At 38.7% G+C, this 22,774-nt stretch overlaps 1 protein-coding gene across 6 annotated transcripts in view; it reads right to left on the reverse strand.

Moving 5' to 3' along the window:
* Positions 1 to 22,687, reverse strand: part of HEATR5B (HEAT repeat containing 5B) — a 108,501-nt gene extending 85,814 nt beyond the window's left edge. For 4 of the 6 annotated variants that reach the window (XR_002732431.2, XR_002732432.2, XM_023216349.2 and 1 more), the window contains exons 1-10: positions 22,590 to 22,677; positions 21,593 to 21,740; positions 17,924 to 18,135; positions 15,582 to 15,690; positions 13,836 to 13,985; positions 10,195 to 10,366; positions 8,035 to 8,192; positions 6,505 to 6,754; positions 3,593 to 3,748; positions 2,568 to 2,818 (exon numbers count right to left, since the gene is read on the reverse strand). Coding sequence is in view for 4 of the 6 variants with exons in the window: in XM_023216349.2 (XP_023072117.1) it covers positions 2,568 to 2,818; positions 3,593 to 3,748; positions 6,505 to 6,754; positions 8,035 to 8,192; positions 10,195 to 10,366; positions 13,836 to 13,985; positions 15,582 to 15,690; positions 17,924 to 18,135; positions 21,593 to 21,718 (1,584 nt within the window). In the remaining 2 variants the exon portion in view is untranslated. Of the gene's footprint in view, positions 1 to 2,567; positions 2,819 to 3,592; positions 3,749 to 6,504; positions 6,755 to 8,034; positions 8,193 to 10,194; positions 10,367 to 13,835; positions 13,986 to 15,581; positions 15,691 to 17,923; positions 18,136 to 21,592; positions 21,741 to 22,157; positions 22,557 to 22,589 lie in introns of those variants that run through there. The other 2 variants (XM_023216346.3, XM_023216347.2) reach the window with 2 other exon arrangements.
* Between the last annotated feature and the right edge of the window lie 87 nt (positions 22,688 to 22,774).

Consider the following 22,774-nt stretch of genomic DNA (forward strand, 5'->3'; position numbering starts at 1 on the left):
CATGACTGTAATCCTAGCACTTTGGGAGGCTGAGGCAGGCGTATTGCCTGAGCTCAGGAGTTCAAAACCAGCCTGGGCAACACGGTGAAACCCTGTCTCTACTAAAAAATACAAAAAAACTAGCTGGGCATGGTGGCGGGCACCTGTAGTCCCAGCTATGCGGGAGGATGAGGCAGGAGAATTGCTCGAACTGGGGAGGCAGAGGTTGCAGTGAGCCAAGATCGCACTACTGCACTCCAGCCTGGATGACAGAGTGAGACTCTGCCTCCAAAACAAACAAACAAAAAAAACCACACAAAAGAAGACTTTGTCCTTTCATGTTATTAGCATGTTTCGAAGACATCAAGACCTGGTCAGTCTTGACTGAAATGATGACTCTGAAGAGACCCAGAACAGTGTAGTAGTTAAGGACAAGCTCCAGGGCCAAATGCCATCTCTGCCATTTACTCGCATTCTCATCTAAAACAACTTAGTTCCATCACTGGTAAAAACAGAAATCATAGGAATGCCTATCTCAGCCTTGCAAGGATAAAATAAGTTAGTTAACACAGCATCTGTGCTACTACTTTCGTCATTTCATCATGCGACAAATCCACTTCTCATTTTTCCTGTGTCTTCTAAGACTGTAAGCTCCAAAAGATTAGTTTATTTATTTGTTTGTTTTTTAGAGACAGGGTCTCACTCTGTCACCCAGGCTGGGGTGCAGTGGCACAATCATAGCTTGGTGTAACGTGGAATTCCTGGGCTCAAGGGATCCTCCTACCTCAGCCTCCTGAGTAGCTAGGACTACAAGTGTATGCCAACATACTTGGCTAATTTTAAAAATTGCATTTTTTTTGTATGAGAGGGTCTTGCTATGTTTCCCAGGTTGGTCTCAAACTTCTGACCTAAAGTGATCCTCCAGCCTCAGCCTCCCTAGGCATTGGGATTACAGGTCTGAGCTACCACGCCCAGGCAAGGTTAGCTCAATGGGAGATGCATAATAGGAGTTCAACAAATCTTTGAATGTCGAATAATAGTGCCAATAATGATAGCATTTATTTAGTGGCCACATGGGCTAGACCTGTTCTGAGTGCTTTGCTGTATACATCCGCACGGAATGGCTAGTATAGACTTAAATTTGGTACAGCTGAATAAGCGGGGAGATGAAACTACAAGGTTAGCAAAGCAAAGCCTTCTAAGCTGAAAAAGGCCATAGAAGGAAGCAAGATAGCTAGTCTAATCAGAGCAACAGGAAATTAGAATGAACAGACGGAATGAAGTCAAATTATAAGATAGCAGTTTATCAGACAAAGGAGATTATATTTTACTCTCTGAGTACTGGGTAGTCCCTAAGGGTCTCTAGGCAAATGTAAAATATGAAAGTGGTGTGAGGAAGATGGCAGGTGTGGGGAAGACAGAAAGTCTAAGTAAAATGAGAATGAGGAAGCAACTGTTTGACAAAGTGAGAGGGAAGTCTGGATTTCATCGGTAGCTATGTAACTCCTATGAATGGACCTGGGCTTAATGTCTCAGAAAAAAAATAAAAATTTAAAACTCTAGCCCCAATCTGCCTATGTAAAGTTTCACATATTTATATAAACACTTAAGATTACTGAGAAGAAAACCGTGATAGTAGCATAAATAGGAAGAAAGAAAAAAAAAAGCTACTCATATTTTTATTTTATTTTATTTTTTGAGACGGAGTCTTACTCTGTCACCCAGGCTGGAGTGCAGTAGTGCAATCTCAGTTCACTGCAACCTCCGCCTCCTGGGTTCAAGCGATTCTTTTGCATCAGCCTCCCAAGTAGCTGGGATTACAGGCATGGGCCACAATGCCTGGCTAATTTTTCTGTATTTTTAGTAGAGACAAGGTTTCACCATGTCAACCAGGCTGGTGTCAAACTCCTGACCTCAAATGATCCACCTGCCTCGCCTTTCAAAGTGCTGGGATTACAGGCATGAGCCACCATGTCCAGCCACGATTTATTAAAACCACTCAGTTTTTATTAAACATTATCAAAATGCTAAATATGACAGTAGCATATTCTCCTAACATCTTTGAATATATAGCAATGTGAAAAGCTGAAAGAAAAGCTCTGACTTTCAAATAATTACTATATTAGTATAAGGTTGGGTTTTTTTTTTTTAGAGACAGGGTAGGTCTTAGTCTGTCATCCAGGCTGGAGGACAGTGGCATGTTCATAGCTCACTGTAACCTCAAACTCCTGGGCTCAAGTGATCCTTCCAACCCATCCTCCCCAGCAGCTAGGACCACGAAGCTTGGCTAACTTTAATTTTTTGTAATGAAGGGGTCTCACTATGTTGCCTAGGCTGTTTTTTATTCTTTCCCTCTAAAATAAATTATAACATGTTACTACACTTAAACAAAATCTATTATCCTTACATCAGAATTAAATATCAAATTATAATTAGGGTCTGCTAACCCTATAGTAAGAACACTACGTTTTATGTTAATATAGTAAAACTGTTATTTGACCATCCCATTCAACATCAAACACAGCAGCATTCCTATGAAGACCAAAGCCCATGTGACAGCATTCACAAATCTAGGATCTCTGTCATACCTTTCCTTTGGCATGAGGAATGCCCAAAGGACACTGATGTACTCCACCTAACAAAGCAGCCATTGCAAAACTATATCCACTAACAGCTTCTGGTGAGGTCTTCAAGTTGTTGAGCCGTTCTGCACACCTGTCTAGAAATGGTGTCAGCTGGAAAGGTAATGCCACAGCCACACAGCGCAAACACCATGCAGCAGCAAGTCGGGCAGCCATGCTTGGATGAAGAAGCACTGAAGTCACAATCTCCAAAAGCCCTAAAAAAGAAATGCTCAAAATATTACTCTTTAATAAAGCCAAATGATTTCAGAAACTCAAAGACTATCTAAAAAACAGTAACTGAAATCACAATCACCGTGATTTCACCCATATAGATCCATAACTTTGCCTAAAACTACATTTATTATTCATAAATAGTAGAGCACTTCAAAGGAACATTTTCTATGAAGAAGAACACAGTACAATTATATCCAATGTTGATGTAAAATTTAATAGAAGTCTTCAACAAATTTTAGTCAATTTTTATTAAAAAACTACCACAATTGCTTTTGATTTCTGTTCCAAAACTTTATTTAACCATTTAATTCAATATTCTTTACAAGGAATCTTTTTTTTTTTTTTTTTTTTTTTGAGACTCGCTCTGTCCCCCAGGCTGGAGTGCAGTGGCATGATCTTGGCTCACTGCAACCTATGCCTCCTGGGCTCAAGCAATTCTCCTGCCTCAGCCTCCCAAGTAGATTACAGGCACATGTCACCACACCTGGCTAATTTCTGTATTTTTAGTAGAGACAGACCTTCACCATGTTGACCAGGATGGTCTCGAACTCCTGACCTCAAGTGATCAGGAGTGCTAGGATTACAGGCATGAGCCACTGCGCCCAGCCTATCACAATGAATCTTAATTTAAGTAAAACCTGATGATCTGAAGTGCTAATGATGATGATAAGCAACTAATCAGGAATTAAATATCAATCACACTTACGACTGAAAAAAGTGAAAAAAACATGCTAGGAAGTAACTGAATGTCAAACCTATAGACGCTTCTTGAATAAGAGGGGATGCAGTGGCATTCAAGCTCTGTACCAGGCTCCCGAGTTCCTGGAGGGCACAGACCATCACATGCTGGCTTGCTGCAATGTCTGCTGCACCAGATTTGTTTTCTCCACTTGTGTCATTCACTACTGCTTCTGGAAACACAAAATCATGTCTTTGACATAGGAGAACTGAATGGTTTTTTTTGGTCTACACAATTTATGATTTTAGCCATACCAGTTGATGTCTCAGTGTTAAAAACAATGCAGTTATTTCTCAGCGGAAAACTTGCAGAACTAAACACTGAAGTGACTTAAAAACACTGTTTAATGGCTTTATAATAATGCTAAAATATATACTGAGATATACCTTTGCTTCCAGGAATACAACCTAATTTTAGTGAGCAGCAGCAATCCAGTTTGTACAAAAGCACAGATACTGCAGAAACAAGACTCGGGTTCAAATCCCAATTCCACTAGTTATATTAGTTTTGTGACATTGGGCAAGATATTCAACTTTTCTGTCCCAATTTCCTTATCTGTTAATGGGCTTACATGCCTATTTCAAATGGTACTGTGGTGATTAAAAAGTCAGTGCATATAAAGAATTTAACACAATGCTGCCCATAATACACATTCAATAAATGTTAGCAGCTATTATTACTTTATTACCATTGCTACTTTAAGTGTTCCAATATATTGGAGGTATCTGTCAAATTACTGACCAGAAAACGGATCTATAAGGAAAATGACTTAAGAACTTCTTACTGGAATGCTTCTGAAAGTTCCATTAGCCTTCCTGCCCGCTAACCCAACCTTTCAGCTTCCACTAGAATTGAAATGTGTTTGACAAGAGATAATTAAAGATCCCTTGCCAAATTACTAATTGAGAATACATTCTGGCCCACAAATCCCCAATATGTATCATTATATTTAATTCTGCTTTCGGGACTTAAAAAAAAATCAAATAACAAATTTATGACCTTAACATTAAGAAGCTTTAAATGATAGTAAAAACTTTCTTTTTTGCATCATTATGAATTAACAGACTATAAAATACGTAATACAGAATAACAGGATATATAACAGATTAATAAATTGAGGACTGTAATTAAATTTTTTTTTTTTTTTTTTGAGACAGAGCCTTGCTCTGTTGCCTAAGCTGGAGTGTAGTGGTGCCATCTCAGCTGACTACAACCTCTGCCTCCTGGGTTCAAGTAATCCTCCCACCTCAGCCTCCTGAGTAGCTGGGACTACAGGTATGCTATCATGCCCAACTAATTTTTGTATTTTTTAGTAGAGACAGGGTTTCACCACGTTGGGCAGGCTGTTCTCGAAGAACTCCCAGCCTCAAGTGATTGACCCATCTTAGCCTCCCAAAGTGCTGGGATTATAGGCATGAGCCACCATGCCTGACCAAATAACTCCTTTATTTTCAGGTATTTCTGGACTTGGAAAAGCATAAACTCTAGCTTTTGATTGCGAAAGTTTAAGCTCCCTGTGGACGGGTGCTGTATGCATCTGGCTTGCTATTTTACTCCATTTTGCGCAGTGTTTCTGGCACTAAACATTTCCTCAGTGAATCAACGTGCAAATTATTCTTTAAGTTGTGAATCTAAGACAGATGACTATTTTAGCATATCTAAGGAATGATCTCTCATTAATTTAAACACTCTTTAATTCACAATTCATAATTTTCAGTTAGCTCTATACATTTAAAACTAGTTTACTGACTGGGCATGGTGGCTCATATCTGTACTCCCAGCACTCTGGAAGGCCAAGGCAGGTGTATCACTTGAGGTCAGGAGTTCAAGACCAGCCTGGCCAATGTGGTGAAACCCTGTTTCTACTAAAAATACAAAAATTAGCAGGGTATGTGGTGGCACATGCCTGTAATCACAGCTACTCAGGAGGGTGAGGCAGGAGAATCATTTGAACCCAGGAGGCGGAGGTTGTAGTCAGCTGAGATCGCACCACTGCACTTCAGCCTGGGCAGCAGAGCTACACTCTGTCTCAAATAAAATCATATAAAACAAAAAATAAAACTAGTTTACTAAGTAAGCTATTATCAACAACAAAAACTACAACTATTTATGTGTTTTTTTCACTAATTTTATAAAACATTTAATACATATATATCTGAAAAATAAATTATTGACGATATTTACTCATTAAATCCTTATTCCAAAAGACCTCTATTAGGCAATATAATTTGCCTTATTAAAGTTAGTATACACTTCTAATAGTGAAAAAATTAAACTGTCTTTTAGAATTTATATTTTGCCTTGCTTTTATATTTAGCTTATAACTGGATTAAAAGCTCCATGAAGGCAGACACTTTATCTCATTCATTATTGAAACCCCAAATTACTGCTCTGCAAATCTCACTCAGTAACTACTTGTTAAATTGAAAAATTTATAAAATTGATACTTTTTAGAAAAGAATTTCTTGTAATTATGTATAACCGAGGTTTCACAGTGCATCTTATGGGGGCTAATAACCATCTGCAATTGTTCCTCTCTAAGTTTTCATATTAAGCCTATGAGGGGAGGAAAAGAAACAATAAAAATACATGTTTATAAAACAACAGCTCTAAAAGCAGAAAGATCACAATAATTATTCTTTGAAGACAGCAACCATTGTGCTGCTGCATGCCAGGAAAGTTATAAAATCAGCAAAGGTGCTAGAAATAAAACAGAAAACACAATCTTACCAACATGCCACCCAAATCTTTAAAAAGTCTATTTCACTGTAATTATGTGATTTTAATATCAAATAAGAGTAGTCAATAAAAATAAGTATGAAAACACATAGAAAGATAAACTAATCAGTCCACTGATATTTATTAAGAAGAATAATAAAGAACTAAATGACTAAGGTAATCAACACACATAATGATACCAATTCTTACCTACGGCTTTCATTTGTTTTCCAATAGCTTGGCAGATTTCTTTGGCAGCTGCAATCTGGGCTTTTTCACCTAGCAAACTGCCCACAGTAGCTCTTAGGATAAAGGAAACACATCGTCTTGAATACACAGCCTCCACATGTGTTTGTGTTGCCCGAGGATGGGAAACCAGATCAAGTACATGGGACAGGAACGTGGCAAAGCTGCGCTCCAACCACTGACCACCCAATGTTGTCACAAAAACAACGTACGCCTATAAATAGAGGAAGGGACGACTTCAGATATACTTACATTACTGAACAGAAATCAAAGATAAAGCAACTACAAAAATAAATGATAACAGCATGCAGAATAAATTATACATGAGACTAAAACAGAGAAAATTTAAACTTGAGATCTTTTTACTACTTCCGGAATAGGAATTATTAGTGAAGTATCTTTGACTAAAAAACAGTTCTTAAGATAACAACTTCATGAAGAACACAAAGGGACAGCAGTGAGAGGGAAGGGAAGCTGAATTTACCCCAGTGATTGGGAAGGTAACAGGTTACAGAAACAAGAAAACCTTAACATCCTAAAGAGCTATAAAATCTTACTTACAACTTTCTCTGTAAGTTAAAACATTGTTTACTAATATTTTATACTTGTTCCGGGATCAAGGTACAGTCATGATTTTGACTGAAATCATGATTTTGACTATGATCACCATTTCATCTTATTAGGTGTTAAGTATTATTAGATCATTAACCATAACCTCGTATCTGGTGTTGCTATTTGAAAAGTTATAATTCCAAGTCAGATATAATCTTATAATTACATTGGTGATTAAACACTGATAGAAAATCCAATCAAAGCCTTAACCAATATTTTTAGGTACAGGGTTGTTGGAGAATATTAAAATCTAAATGCTCAAGCTACCTGAATACAGTTTCAATGAAAATTGAGTTATTTTATATATAATTTTCTGTTAAGCAAAACATAGGAACTTTAAAGATATTTACACAAATATAGTAGACACAGGTTTATTTATGTGTCATTAAATATCTACTGAATTTCCATATAAGCATGTAATTTGGAATTTGAATGTAACTCATTCATTTGGTAAAACAAACATTTCAAAAGAAACCAGACAATATTAAAAATCTCTCCATTAGCTGTTACTTCATAACAGTCTTCCATGAAGTTTCATAAGTGATATGAACAAAATCTTTTTTTTTTTTGAGACAGAGTCTCCCTCTGTCACCCAGGCTAGAGTGCAGTAGCATGATCTCGGCTCACTGCAACCTCCACCTCCCTGGTTGAAGTGATCCTCCTACCTCAGCCTCCTGAGAAGCTGGGACTACAGGTGTGTGCCACCACGTCTGGCTAATTTTTTGGTATTTTTAGTAGAGACGGGGTTTCATCATGTTAGTCAGGCTGGTCTCAAACTCCTGACCTCAGGCTATCGCCCGTCTTAGCCTCCCAAAGTGCTGGGATTACAGGCATGAGCCACCACGCCCAGCCAAAATTATTTTACACATATATGTTACAAACCTGCGTAACTCCAACTCTCACTTCACGATTAACGGACCCTCCAACTTTTAACATTTCTCCACCGCTCTTTAAGAAACCTGACCCTCCACGCAGAAATCCTGTGGCCATGAGTTCTAAGACTTCATCAAATGTTGCTCGCTTCACATTCTGACGCATTACTTTCAGGAAGAAAAATAAAAGTATGAGCAAATATATTTCTGCGGCACTCTAGCTTAATAATTCAAGTAATTATTTTTAAGGATATGTTACTACAATGGGGAAATGGTTTAGTTTCCTTATAATTTTTTTCTTAAAACTTTCAATGTACTTGTGAACCTGAATTCAATTCCAAAGCAAAAAATGCTCAGAAAAATGGAAAGAGCTAGAAATAAAAGCAATTCAATAAATCTATGCAAAACAGTCTAATAATAATAACAATACTATGTGTAACACAATAAGGACAAAGCGTACCCACAGCAAATACTACTAACTGATCTCAGTTCTCATTCCTGTCTGAGGTGGACACAAAAAACTTTTCTCATCACAGTGCTTTCTACACAGCAGTTACCAATAGATGAAAATGTTACTGGGAATGCAACTGAATCAGCATCCCTGGTATAGAGTTTCACATTTTATGAAGTCCTTCCACATATAGTAGCAAATGCAATCCTCACAAAACTTCTGCAGAGGAGGTATAAAGCTCATGGCTAAGAATGCAAGCTTTGGTATTTGGCTGCCCGGGATATGAATTTCATTTCCAACACAGAACAGTTTTTAGAAAATTAGTTGCAGAATCTCTCTAAGTTTCAATTTCCTCATCTATAAAACAGTAATAACAACAGTACATATAATTCACAGGGCTTTTAGGAGGCATAAATTTTGTAATACACGTAATTCAGTGCCCGGCACATAGTCAGCACCTTAAAACATTACATCATCATCATAATCTACTGAAATAATTATCATTAAAGATGAAGAAATCAAAGCTCAAAGAAGTGAAATAGGGTTTCACAGTTAATAAATACAAGAGACAGGACTTGAACCTAAAACATCTGGTTCTGTTTCTATGATACAGAGGTGGGGTAGAGGTGAGGACAAGACTGGGGCAAAGTTCACTCAGCATCTGCTCCCAGGCATCCCTGAGATATCTCTATGGAACTGTGAAGCAAAGCAAGAGTAATTTGAAAACTCAGTGCTGCCTCTGATTCTGTTTATAATGATAATCAGGAAAAATTAAAAATTAATACTGTGGTACAAATGGGGATCTACTCATCAGAGACTGAAAATAAATAGCAAATAAAGTACCAGATTCCAGTACTTTATACATTATCCAAAATCATTTCATAAATCTTGCTTATATGTCCAGCATAATTGCTAGATATCCTGTACATTATCATCACAAAAAATGTGACTATATCAAGGAAAATGCCACTTGGGTTTTTTGTTGTTATTTTTTTTTTAATTTTCTGAGATGGAGTCTTGCTCTGTCACCCAGGCTGGAGTGCAGTGGCGCGATCTCGGCTCACTGCAACCTCTGCTGCCCGGGTTCATGCGATTCTCCTGCCTCAGCCTCCTGAGTAGCTGGGATTACAGGCACGTACCACCATGCCCAGCACATTTTTGTATTTTTTTTTTTTTTTTGAGACAGAGTCTCGCGCTGTCACCCAGGCTGGAGTGCAGTGGCGCAATCTCGGCTCACTGCAAGCTCCGCTTCCCGGGTTCATGCCATTTTCCTGCCTCAGCCTCCCGAGGAGCTGGGACTACAGACGCCTGCCACCACGCCCGGCTAAGTTTTTGTATTTTTAGTAGAGACGGGGTTTCACGAGTTAGCCAGGATGGTCTTGATCGCCTGCCCTTGTGATCCACCCGCCTCGGCCTCCCAAAGTGCTGGGATTACAGGCGTGAGCCACTGCACCCGGCCAATTTTTGTATTTTTAGTAGAGACGGGGTTTCAGCATCTTGGCCAGGCTAGTCTTGAACTCCTGACCTCATGATCCAACCGTCTTGGCCTCCCAAAAGTGCTGGGATTGCAGACGTGAGCCACCACGCCCAGCCAGGTTCTTTCATTTTATGAAAAAGTAGACAAAGATAACTAAAAATTTAAATCCATTACAGTGACCTGCCTATATGTTAATAACTAAATAGGTCTGTTATAGTCTAAATCAAGGGCAAACACAATACCTGTTGCCTGTTTTGGCATTAATGCTGTGGCCATGACTGTTCCTAAAAGTTTAGACACTGCCACTCGTACCCCATAATTTGAGTTTTCCAAAGCCTTAAAGCAGAGAGTGGCTATATTTTCTAGTTCAGCAGTCCACATAAATACAGCTTCATTCTGTAGTTCTAGTAGACACTGGAATTAAAAACAAAAACGTAAATAACATCCTACAACATCTGCTTCCAGAGATGGAATAGCAAGAACCAGACTCACCGCCTCTCTTGAGATAACCAAAACACTTGACAAAATAAATGAAACAAGTTTTCAAGACACTGGACCTCAGGCAATGAAGCATCTTAAGGTACCCTTAAGAGATGAGGAAAAAACAAGATGAACCCTACAATTGTCCCAGCCTACTGCTTTGAGAGAGTTTCCAGTTATGAAGAAACATGTAACACTAAACTACCACATTAGAAAAGAAGAAGGGTCTCAAATCAATAATCTCAGCTTCACCCTTAAAAAACTAGATGAGGCCGGGCGCGGTGGCTCAAGCCTGTAATCCCAGCACTTTGGGAGGCCGAGACGGGCGGATCACGAGGTCAGCAGATCGAGACCATCCTGGCTAACCCAGTGAAACTCCGTCTCTACTAAAAAAATACAAAAAACTAGCCGTGCGAGGTGGCGGGCGCCTGTAGTCCCAGCTACTCGGGAGGCTGAGGCAGGAGAATGGCGTGAACCCAGGAGGCGGAGCTTCCAGTGAGCTGAGATCCGGCCACTGCACTCCAGCCTGCGCGACAGAGCGAGACTCTGCCTCAAAAAAAAAAAAAAAAACTAGATGAAAGAGAGCAAATTCAACAAAGTAAGCCGAAAAAGGAAACAATAAAGGAATTAATGACTAGGAAACTAAAAAATAATAGAAATGAAACCAAAGCTGCTTCTTTAAGAAGACTAATAAATTTGATAAATCTCTAGTCAGGCTGATCAGGAAAAACAAAACAGTAAAAATACAAATTACCAAAATTAGAAACGAGAGAGGTCAAATCACTACAGATTCAACATGTTTTAAAAGTGAAAGAGAATATGTGAACAACTTTATGCCAATAAAGTTGACAACTTAGAGGAAATAGACAATTCACTCAAGAAACAGATAACCTGAATAGCCCAATATCTATGTTAAATTTTGATTCTGTACTTCAAAATCTTTCCCTCAAAAAAAAACTCTAGGAGATGGCTATACCAGTGAATTCAACAAAATGTTCAGGTAAGAAATAATACCAATTCTATACAAACTCTTCCAGAATATTGAAGGGAACTTTCCAACTAATCCTATAATGCTAGTATCACCCTGACGGTGAAACCTAACAAAGACACTACATGAAAAAGAAACTACATACCCATATCCCTCATGAACACAGATACACATTTCTAAACAAACTTCTAGCAACTCTAATACAATAATATATAATAAGGATAATATATCATGACCAAGTGAGATTTATCTTAAGAATGCAATATTGGGCCGGGTGCGGTGGCTCACGCCTGTAATCCCAGCACTTTGGGAGGCCGAGAAGGGCAGATCACAAGGTCAGGAGTTCGAGACCAGCCTGGCCAATATGGTGAAACCCTGTCTCCACCAAAAACACAAAAAAAAGTTAGCCGGGTGTGGTGGTGTGTGCCTGTAGTCCCAGCTACTCGGAAGGCTGAGGCAGAAGAATGCACACCAACCTGGGCGACAGAGGGATATTCTGTCTCCAAAAAATAAATAAATAAATAAATGCAATATTGGTTAAAATTGTAAAACTAATCAATGTTATTCACCACAGTAGCAAACTAAAAAAGAAAAAACAAATCATTATCTCAACAGGTGCTGAAAAATGATTTGACAGGCACATGCCACCACGCCTGGCTAATTTTTGCATTTTTAGTAGAGATGGGGTTTTGCCATGTTGGCCAGGCTGGTCTCGAACTCCTGACCTCAGTTGATCCTTCCATCTCGGCCTCCCAAAGTGCTGGGATTACAGGTGTGAGCCACCACGCCAGCCTAGATGTTGACATTGATATAATTCATGATTTTATTCATATTTTCCCAGTCTTATTTGTATTCTGTCAAGATCTGTACATTTAACATTACAAGATGTTTTGCTAAGAGAAATTAAAGACCAAAATAAATGGAGAGATCTATCACGTATGTTCATAGGGTGGAAGACTTAATATTGTTAAGATATTGGCAATTCTCTCCAAATTCAATGCAACCTGAATCAAAATCCCAGCATGGTCTTTTTGTAGACATTGACAAACCTAGACTGGGCAAAACAATTTTGAAAAAGAACAAAGTTGGAGGACTAACAGCACCTGATTTCAAGACTTATTATAAAGGTACTGTCATGAAGAAAAGTGTTGTTGGCATCAAGATAGACAAATGGATCAATAAAACAGAATAGAGTCCAAAATTATACCTATACATATACACACAACTGATTTTCAACAAAGGGAGCAAAGGGAGGTTAGCAAAGAAAAGACAGGCTTTTTGAAATGGCACTGGAAGAAGTGGATATCCATATTGAAAACAAAAAACAAAAAAATTTGATTCCAACCTTGCACCATATACAAAAATTAACTCAAAATGGATCATATATCTAAGTATAAAACTATAAAACCTCTAGAAGGAAACACAGGACAAACCCTGGTTTACAAAATGTTTCCTTAGATACAACACCAAAAGCACAATTCATATAAGAAAAACAGATACATTGGATGAAATTCAAAACGTCTTTTCCTTACAAGGCACTATTTAGAGAATAAAGAGACAGGCCACCAATTGGGAAAATATTTGTAAATCACATATCTGATAAAGAATCTATAAAACACTCTCAAAAGTCAGTAATTACAAAACAACCCTGTAAAACAATGGACAAAAGATTGAGCACATCCTTCTTCAAAGAAGATATGGATGGCAAATAAGCACCTGAAGATATGCTTATCATTCATCATTACGGAAATGCAAATTAAAGCCACAATGAGATACCATTGAGATATGAGATACAATGAGATATGTATCCATTAGAATGGCTTAAATTAAAAAGACTGTCAGTAACAAACAATGGTGATGACATGGAGGAAGTGAAATTCTCATACACTGCAAGTAGAGACGTAAAATGGCACAAGTACTTTGGAAAACTGTTTTGTAGTTATCTGAACGTTAAACTAAATCTGCCCTATGAACCAGCTATTCCATCCCTAGGTATTTTCGGAAGAGAAATGAAAGCATATGTTCTTGCAAAAACTTATATACAGATGTTCACAGAAGCTTTTTTTGTAATAATCAAAACTGGAAGCAACTCAAATGTTTGTAACAGGTGAGTGAACAAACCAATGTGACATATCCATACAAGGAAATACTACTCAGCAATAAAAAGGAATGCACTATGGATACATATACAACATAAATGAATTTCAGAATAATTATACCAACTGAAAGAAGCCAGAATACACATACGCACAAAAGTGTATCTCAGGATGTGATACTATTATATATAATTCTAGAAAATTAAACTAATCCATTGGAACACAAAACATAATTTAAAATTTTAAAAGAAAAAAAATCATTGACTGTTTAAGAGCAAGAAGGATAAGGAGCAGCATTCTAAATTGGTTAAGTACTAACCTTGGCCACTGCACATCGAACAGCCATTGACCTATCAGTCAAGAGAGACCTGGCATTCTTATAAATATCACGATGAGAGGAAGCTGCTGCCCCACCCAGGCCACTTAGAACTTTCTGCAGACTCATTAAGATTTCACTTCGCCCTTGAGACTAGACATGTATAGGGGGGAAAAAAAAAGATTTTGTAAAATAAATTCCATATTTAAATAAGAACATACCAAGACAAAAGTTCTTTGGGTCTAATGGTCTTACCTCCAAATTATAAACAGTAAATAATGAAAAGTACAACAAAATTAAGTATCCTGGAAAGTAAGACTATTCCATTAAATAATATATTTCTTAAAAATTAGGTGATAAGTAAATATATTCCAATGTTTCTATGACTTACTGAAGTACATACAATATACTGAGAACATGAAGACAGACTCAAAAGCTTCAATACAGCTCAACGATCCAAACTTTCAGAATATAAAATATTTTCAGAATATAAAATATTAAGTATAAAATAGTTAAGAAAAAAATATATAAACCATACAAAAGAGGAAGCAGAAAACAACACATTTAAAAAAAGTGTCGGAAATACAGCAAACCTTCATCTTCTTGTGACTAACTCAAACTCTTATATTCATATTCTCATAGTGCTTATTGTTATTTCTAACAGTGTACTCATCACAGAGTATCACAATGCTTATTCACACTTAGATCTCTTCCACTAGATTGTAAGTTCTTTGAGGTCAGGACCCTCTTTGTATGCTTAATGCCTGACAAATAATATTTTATCAATTCTTTTTTAGTGAATGAATAGACAAATAGTTCCCAGAAGAGGTATCCAATTCTAGTCCAGTGACAGGTATCACTGAACAGGAAAATAATTTAGACACAAAACACACAGGCACAGGGAAAAGGCTATGTGACAAAGGAGGCAGAGATGGGAGAGATGCATCTATAAGCCAAGGAAGATCAAAGATTTCCAGCAACCACTAGAAGGTAAGAAGGAAAGGAAGCATTCTTCTCTAGACCCTTCAGTGGAAACATGGCCTTGCTGACACTTTATCACAGACCTCCAGCTTCCAGAACTGTGAGACAACAAATTGCTGTTTTTCTTTTTTTTTTTTTTTGAGACGGAGTCTCGCTCTGTTGCCCAGGCTGGAGTGCAGTGGCCGGATCTCAGCTCACTGCAAGCTCCGCCTCCCGGGTTTACGCCATTCTCCTGCCTCAGCCTCCCGAGTAGCTGGGACTACAGGCACCCGCCAGCCACCTCGCCCAGCTAGTTTTTTTTTGTATTTTTTAGTAGAGACAGGGTTTCACCGTGTTAGCCAGGATGGTCTCGATCTCCTGACCTCGTGATCCGCCCGTCTCGGCCTCCCAAAGTGCTGGGATTACAGGCTTGAGCCACCGCGCCCGGCCACAAATTGCTGTTTTAAGCCACCCAGTCTAAGGTAATTTATTACAGCAACCAGAAAATTAACACATTAGCTATGGCACCAAAAAAAGAAGAAAAAAAAGGCCAATCCAAAAGTATCACAGGACTAAATAAAAAATAACACGTAAACCTATTCATTGTCAAAGAAAAGCATTCTTTCTCTTCCCCCGATGTATGTTAAAAGAAGGGACAATAATTTGAAATTACCTCCTTGTTAAGCAGTATGAGTACCACAGTGACAGAAAAAGAAACAAACATATTTTAGCTGACATCTAACTCTTGCCACAAGCAAATATTCAAATAATATTGGTTGTAAAACTTACCTCTGCACTTTTCAGAGATTTCAATAGATTATTCACTGTTTCTGGAAATGCGCTGCCCAACATTCTCCCCATTTTTTCATAAAATGCTCCGACACAAGCCACTGCAGCCCTGTGAGAAGTGACAATTTCACTGGTCATCGTTCAGGTTAATGATACAATTATACTTTTCTCATTTTCAGAAATCAATCTGCATTTGTCTAGGACACATTTGGCTATAATCCTTAATTTCAACTATCGAAAACAATTTGTTTATCCTTCATAACTGCAACAAATACTATATTTACACTGTATTCTTGTTAAATACTATAAATTGTATTCTTGTTAAAATACAAAAGAATCTACATATTTACATAATAAATCATACCCGTTATTTGGGAAGAAATCCAAGCTTTTCTTTTTTTTGCAGGGGGAGACAAAGTCTCACTCTGTCACCCAGGCTGGAGTGCAGTGGTATGGTCCTGGCTCACTGCAACCTCCGCCTCCTGAGTTCAAGCCCTTCTCCCTCCTCAGCCTCCCAAGTAGCTGGGATTACAGGTGCGTGCCACCATTCCCAGCTCATTTTGTATATTTAGTAGAGATGGGGTTTCACCACATTAGCCAGGCTGATCTCGAACTCCTGACCTCAGGTGATCTGCCCGCCTCGGCCTCCCAAAGTGCTGGGATTACAGGCGTGAGCCACTGCGCCCAGCCCCTAAGCTTTGCTTCTATGAAGACTTTCCAAATTATGTCAATCCTCAACAATCCCTCTCTTCTTTCATTATATATAACACTAATGTCAATCACTCATTTTGACAAAATTATATCATTTACTGTGTTGTAACTTGACCATTTTATATGTCTCTATCTTGTCCTGCCAGTGGAAATGTAAACTCCAGAAACAGGGAATATATCTCACACATTTGCATTGCTCACAGTGTCTGCCTCTTAATTTACAAATACTACTATACTATTTGTAAACCTGTAAAATTTAATCTAAATTACATTAACAGAACACTCAGAAGAATAAACTAATAGCAACACATTCTTCAGGAGCAAGAAATGACCCCACTGTCACTTAGGTCAATAGTAAGTGAATAGCTGTGGGTTTAGCTTAAACGCAAAAATAGGACATGGTGGTTAAGAGCGGATGCTTTGGAGTCTGGCAGACCTGTGCCTAAATCCTAGAACCCATCATCTAATAGCTATGTGTAGTTGGATCTTGGAAGTGGGCAGGTGGTCCACCATGAGGCAAGCCACTCCCACTCCAACAAATAAAAATAAATAAAAGCTGTGTGATCTGAGCAATTTACAGATAAGAGAGGTTAACTAAATTTAGCTCACAATCAAACACATAATAAACAGTAGCATCAGGGAATCAACTTTCACCTCTTCAACTCCAAATCTCATGCTTTTTGATACCCTGTAGGCTGATAATAAATTTTAAATGACTGGCATCACATGCCAGCATACATTGGAGATTTCCTAAATAGGACCCATGGATCCACTGGAAATACATATGAATGTATAATCAATTCTACTTAACCAGAACTATAAAATTATGTGTGTATTTGCTAAGTAGCAGTGAACATAGCTTCAAACTTCAAAATAAACTAGGAAGTACTAGAACTGTCTAATCTCCTCTAAAACTTTTGAGGTTTACATCTATCCTAAACAAAACACAAAATCTAATCACAATGTATCTAGGTAGTTACCTAGTGATACCAGGTAACTACCTAAAAGTAGACCTAAAAATTAGAATCCAGGTTGTGAATAATCTCTCTATTTCCTCTGTAAGCTATTACACTGGCCATGGCCCCTTGAATGTTGACGTTCTAGAGTTGTATCCCTAGCCGTCTTCTCTTCTCAAATATACTCCTCCCCCTAGGTAACTTTACTCATATCAAAGGATTCAGCCTACTCACCAAAACTACATTTCCAACAAATCTCTAAAATCCCAACAAGAATTTCTCTTCTCAAATATACTCCTTCTTCTCTTCTCAAATATACTCCTTCTCTTCTCTTCTCAAATATACTCCTCCTCCAAGGTAACTTTACTCATATCAAAGGATTCAGCCTACTCACCAAAACTACATTCCCAACAAATCTCTAAAATCCCAACAAGAATTTCCAACTATCTATTATACACTGTCATTTGGACATTCCCATTTGTATTCCAGAATCAGCATGCCTAAAATGTAACTCATTTTCTTCCCATCACAACCCGATCCACTTAGAGCTCTCATTGTTAGCAGCATGTCACAGGTTCTACCCACCTGGGGGTTTTTGTGGTCCATAGTCTCCTACTAAGTTTCCTTGAAAGAAAAAATAAAACTTCAAGTGCCCCTGTTAAAGTAAGTACTTACAATTTTGTTGGTAAGTAGGCTGCAGTGTCATCTTTATTTCTGATAATGTCATTGCATTTATCAAGTGTCTGAAAAACTGTAAAAGTATCTCCAATGCTATAAAGGGCTGCGAGATTTTTAGCTAACAATTTTCGTGTAGGTGGTCCAGGTGAACTACTTATTAATCCAGTTAATTGTTCGACAAGTTTTTTCTGTTTTTCCTTTACATCGGTCTGTTACAAAAACAGTTTTAAAAGAACATCATTAAAAAATTTTTTTGTTACCTTTTAATCAAAATAAAAAATACTTAACGCTTAAGGCACTCTAATAATTAAAAATCTGTATTGTATTAAACATAAACCATGAGAATTTTCAAGTTAAGGAAAAGTTCAGTAAGAAATGAGCCATTCCTTCCTACATTAAATATTCTCCTTCATTCTCTTCCAAAGCCAAAAGATTAGCTCCAATAAAAGTGAAGACTCTGATTCAAAAAGTTATGAGATCAACTTACTGAGAAATAAACCAGCAGCCGAAGGATGCAAAATATTGGGTGTATGGACAACAGATGTCTTATAACCCAGATAGGTTTCCCATGTAAAAGCAAAGTCAGCAGTTCATAAAGTTATAGGCCAGCAAATGAAACCAAAAGAAACTGAAGAGCCCTAGGCAACAGGAAAAAAAATACCCAGCTCTACCCATAATCAATACCTAGAATTCATTCATTTATTCAAACAATATTTATTATGTACCTAATGTATGCCATGTACTAGGGTGCAACAGTGAACAAAATAGACAAGTCCCTGCCCTCATGAAGTTTACATTCTAGTGGGGAGGGATAGAGTTTACCAAACAAACAAATGAATAGTATGGGTGCTTACTATTTTATGTGGATTAATTAGAAAAGGCCTCTCTCTGAAAAGAAGTGAAGGGGTGAGCCAGGCAGATACCCAGGGAAAGAACATTCCAGGCCGAAGGAACAAGCATAAAGGCCTTGAGGTTGGAGCATTCTTAGCATCCGTGAAGACGGCAAGAAGGCCAGTTTGACTGGAGTGGAGTAAGAGAGAGAAAGTAGTAAGAGATGAAGTCAGAAGGATAGAAGGGGCCAGATCAGGTAGTCTCTTGTACCCCACTATAGAACTCTGTATGTTACTCTCAGTAAGAGAACTTTGTATATTACTCTGAGTAAGAGTTTGCAGTAGAGGAGGGTCATGATCTAAATGTTTTAACAGGCTCACTCTGACTTCTAAGAATACTCTATAAGGTCCATAAATGGAAAGCATCATGAGCAAATAGGAAGCAGATGCAATAATCCAGATGAGAGATGATAGTGGTAACCATGGAGACAAGTAAACTCTGGATTTATTTGTGGATGAAACCATAGGATTTGCTGGTGAATATGACATGAAATTTGAGAAAAAGAGGGAAGTCAAAAATGACTCTATGATTTTTTCCCCCTGAGCAACCAGAAGGATGAAATGGTCATTCCCTGAGATAGAGAACATAGGGGAAAAGACAGGTTTGGGAGGAGAAATCAAGAATTTGGTTTGGGTATGTAAACTCTGGGATGCCACTTAGGTAAGAAAGAAGTAGAGTAAACATTATCCTGGGAATCACTATTTTATAGATGATAGTAAAAATCATACAATTAGATATCACTGAGGCAATATGTACAGATTTTTAAAAAATGCCCTGAACTGAGGAAGACTTAAAAAAGAACAAGTAGTAGTTAGTGAAGTGGGAGAGGAACCAAAACCTAACAGTGTCTTGGGAAGCCACGAACAGGAAGAAAACTTCACACAAACTGTGCAAAGCAATGAAAACAATATTATTCTCTAATTTGGGTGGAGGGTGTACAGATATTCATATTATGTTTCGTAACTATGTTTTATATACTCTTGTATTTATCAATTTCACAACAAAATTAAAGATGTTTTAAGTGTTTCGAGGTGAAAAGATGGAGATGGATCAAATAAGACAGAATACTGACCACTGATTGCCCAGACCACTGATGGCTGGACAAGAGCTGTTTCAGTGGAATGGAAGTAAATCCCCGGTTGCAGGGGATTTAAGAGAAAACAGATACTTCTAGTTAAAGATTACAAGTGAATCCATGCATTAACTGTTTCTTTTTGTTGTTGTTGCTATTATTAGTATACTTTAAGTTCTAGGGTACATGTACATAAAGTGCAGGTTTGTTACATATGCATACATGTGCCATGTTGGTGTGCTGCACCTATTAACTCATTTACATCAGGTCAAGCATTAACTGTTTCTATAGAACCTCCATTAAAACCATACTAAAGGGCAACAAGAGGAACAATAACAACAAAGCACAAATCCAAAGGGTAAAGAAAATAGGAAAAAGAATCAGCACAATATTTGGAAACCAAGTGTTCCCAACAGGGAAAGCTAGGAAATGACCTAACTTACTACACAGGACCCCCTAAGAGATCGTGGTATTTTTAGGCCCTAGGTGCTTTTGGAGGTGGGAGTAAAGTTGTACCTTGAGAGAGAGGGAATGGTTGAGTCTAAGAAGCAGTAAGACTCCTCTTCTCCATTATGGAAGCAGACTGAAACCTTATTCTCTGGGAAGAGTGAAATACCGTTATGTCTAGACTAGGAGCCCCCAGGCACAGTTGCGGTCTGGGAAAACTGCACTGAAAACAGAGATATGTAGTGAAAGTACACATACTGAATGTTAAAGTCTCCACTCTTCTCCCACAATTCCAAGAACATAGCCAGCTAGCCATATACTCTTCAGACCTGAGAGTAGAAAAGTATCTTCTGGGGAATAACCAGCCTACAGAAACCTGAAATACTATGGTCAGGAACCAGACCAGCCTACAGTGAAGTCCAGTTTAAAAGACTGGCCCTGCTGAGAAAAGTTTTTACTACTCACTTTTAAATTTGAGCAGGCAGTCAAAGATCATCAGACATTTGAGGGAAGCATTTACTTTTTTTTTTTTTTTCAGATGGAGTTTTCACTCTTGTCATCCAGGCTGGAGTGCGATAGTGCGATCTCGGCTCCTTGCAACCTCCACCTTTCAGGTTCAAGTGATTCTCCTGCCTCAGCCTCCCGAGTAGCTGGGATTACAGGCGCCCACCACCATGCCTGGCTAATTTTTGTATTTTTAGTAGAGACGGGGTTTCACCATGTTGGCCAGGCTAGTCTGAAACTCTTGACCTCAGGTGATCCGCCCACCTTGGCTTCCCAAAGTGCTGGGATTACAGGCGTGAGCCACCACGCCGGACCATATCTACTTTTAAAGACAGAATATAAAATACACAGACAATAAAAAATAAGCTGAATCGAGACTATGCAGGAAGAAAACAAAGAAAAAAAAGCCTATTATTGACTCCTCAGAGAGATAAGTGAAGACACTGGGATTGTTAGGCTGCATAGAGAGATCACTTGCAGTGGGTGATGATAAATTTAAAGTGACACCAATCATGTAGCCATGTTTTTCTCCAGTTACAATGAACTGCTCAGGTAGAGATATAAAGAAGGTAGGCAATGAGCTGGATTTAAACGAGGTTTGAGTTTTGCCACTAAATTCCCATTCGTGCAATATTCTCAAGTTCCATAAGTGACCCACAAACCTTCCAAAACATAATGTATGTTTTCTTAAGAATCATGACCACATAATCTCTTTACATTAATGCAACTGGGAAAAAAGAGCAATACCATACCTTGTTGGCAGCAACCAAGACTTTATCAAGAAATCGCAACCATTCAAAGATAAAAACCGGTCTTTTTGCTTCAGTGATTTGAGCCAAAGCTTCTTCATTTAGCAATAAACTGTGGGCTAACTCCATCACTGAAGTTTTAAATCCACACCTTAAATTGAACAGAGTAAAAAATACTTGTAAGTTTTTTTTTAATGTTGAAAGTCAAGCTTTATGGAATATACCCACTAAGAAAAGTATGACTACTCCTTTATTTTGGGGAAAAACTCAACTTCTTTGAGGCAAAACCTGAAAACATACTTTTAAAGGACAAAAATACAAACAAACAAAAAAAAAAGCGAAAGAAAACTGCTTGGTATAAGGAAGAATGAATCATGGAGTGAAAGGAAAATTAAAATAAATTATTGCCCAAAAAAAGAAGCATTATTCCAGAAAAAATATGTCCAGCAACACATATGTCATTTACCCGTTCAATAAATGAGAAAACTGAAGCACTAAGATCAAACACCCCAGCCGGGCTTGACAACCCTCCTCCTCTTTTTCTCGTCCACTGCTCGGTATATCGCACCTTTACCCTCCCGCGCTGCATCTGATCAGGGGGACTGAGGTCAAAACACCCAGCACAGACATCCCGAACTGCAGGTCTCCAAGACTCTTCCAAAGGGGATGGGTGGGGCGGCCAGGTCCCGGCGGCCAAAGCCTCAGTGACAACACCGGGCGGTCAGGAATGCACCCGAGAAGCCTCGCGCGCTCGGGGTCTGGCTTCACCCGGCTACTCCAAAAACCGAAAGCGGCGGCCCCGGGGAAACGCAAGAGGCCGCCGCAAGCCTCCGTGGGGTTCCGCAGGCTGTCAATAGCACGAGGCGGCGGCTCGGAACTGTGCAGGGAGCCAGAGAAGGGAAAATGTTCAGTACGAACTCAAATTTCCTCCCCACCCGTCTAAAAATGTACGTGGGACAGGAATCCGTGCCTGTCAACATGCATGCTTCGGCGACCTCACCTCCTAGTCTGGAAAGGCAGATCAGCTGAGCCCCGGGGGCCGAGGCAGCCACCAAGAGACCCGGATGCCCCACCTCCCGCACTCTTGCCTGCAGGAAGCAAGGGAACAGCGCTTGCGCGGAGGGCTGGTCTTGCGCAAGCGCAGTCACCAGGTCCTCCTATCACCCACCGCAAGTTTCCAATTGA

This window comes from Piliocolobus tephrosceles, chromosome 15, assembly GCF_002776525.5.
Source record: "Piliocolobus tephrosceles isolate RC106 chromosome 15, ASM277652v3, whole genome shotgun sequence".
In the NCBI taxonomy this organism is placed as follows: Eukaryota; Metazoa; Chordata; class Mammalia; order Primates; family Cercopithecidae; genus Piliocolobus; species Piliocolobus tephrosceles.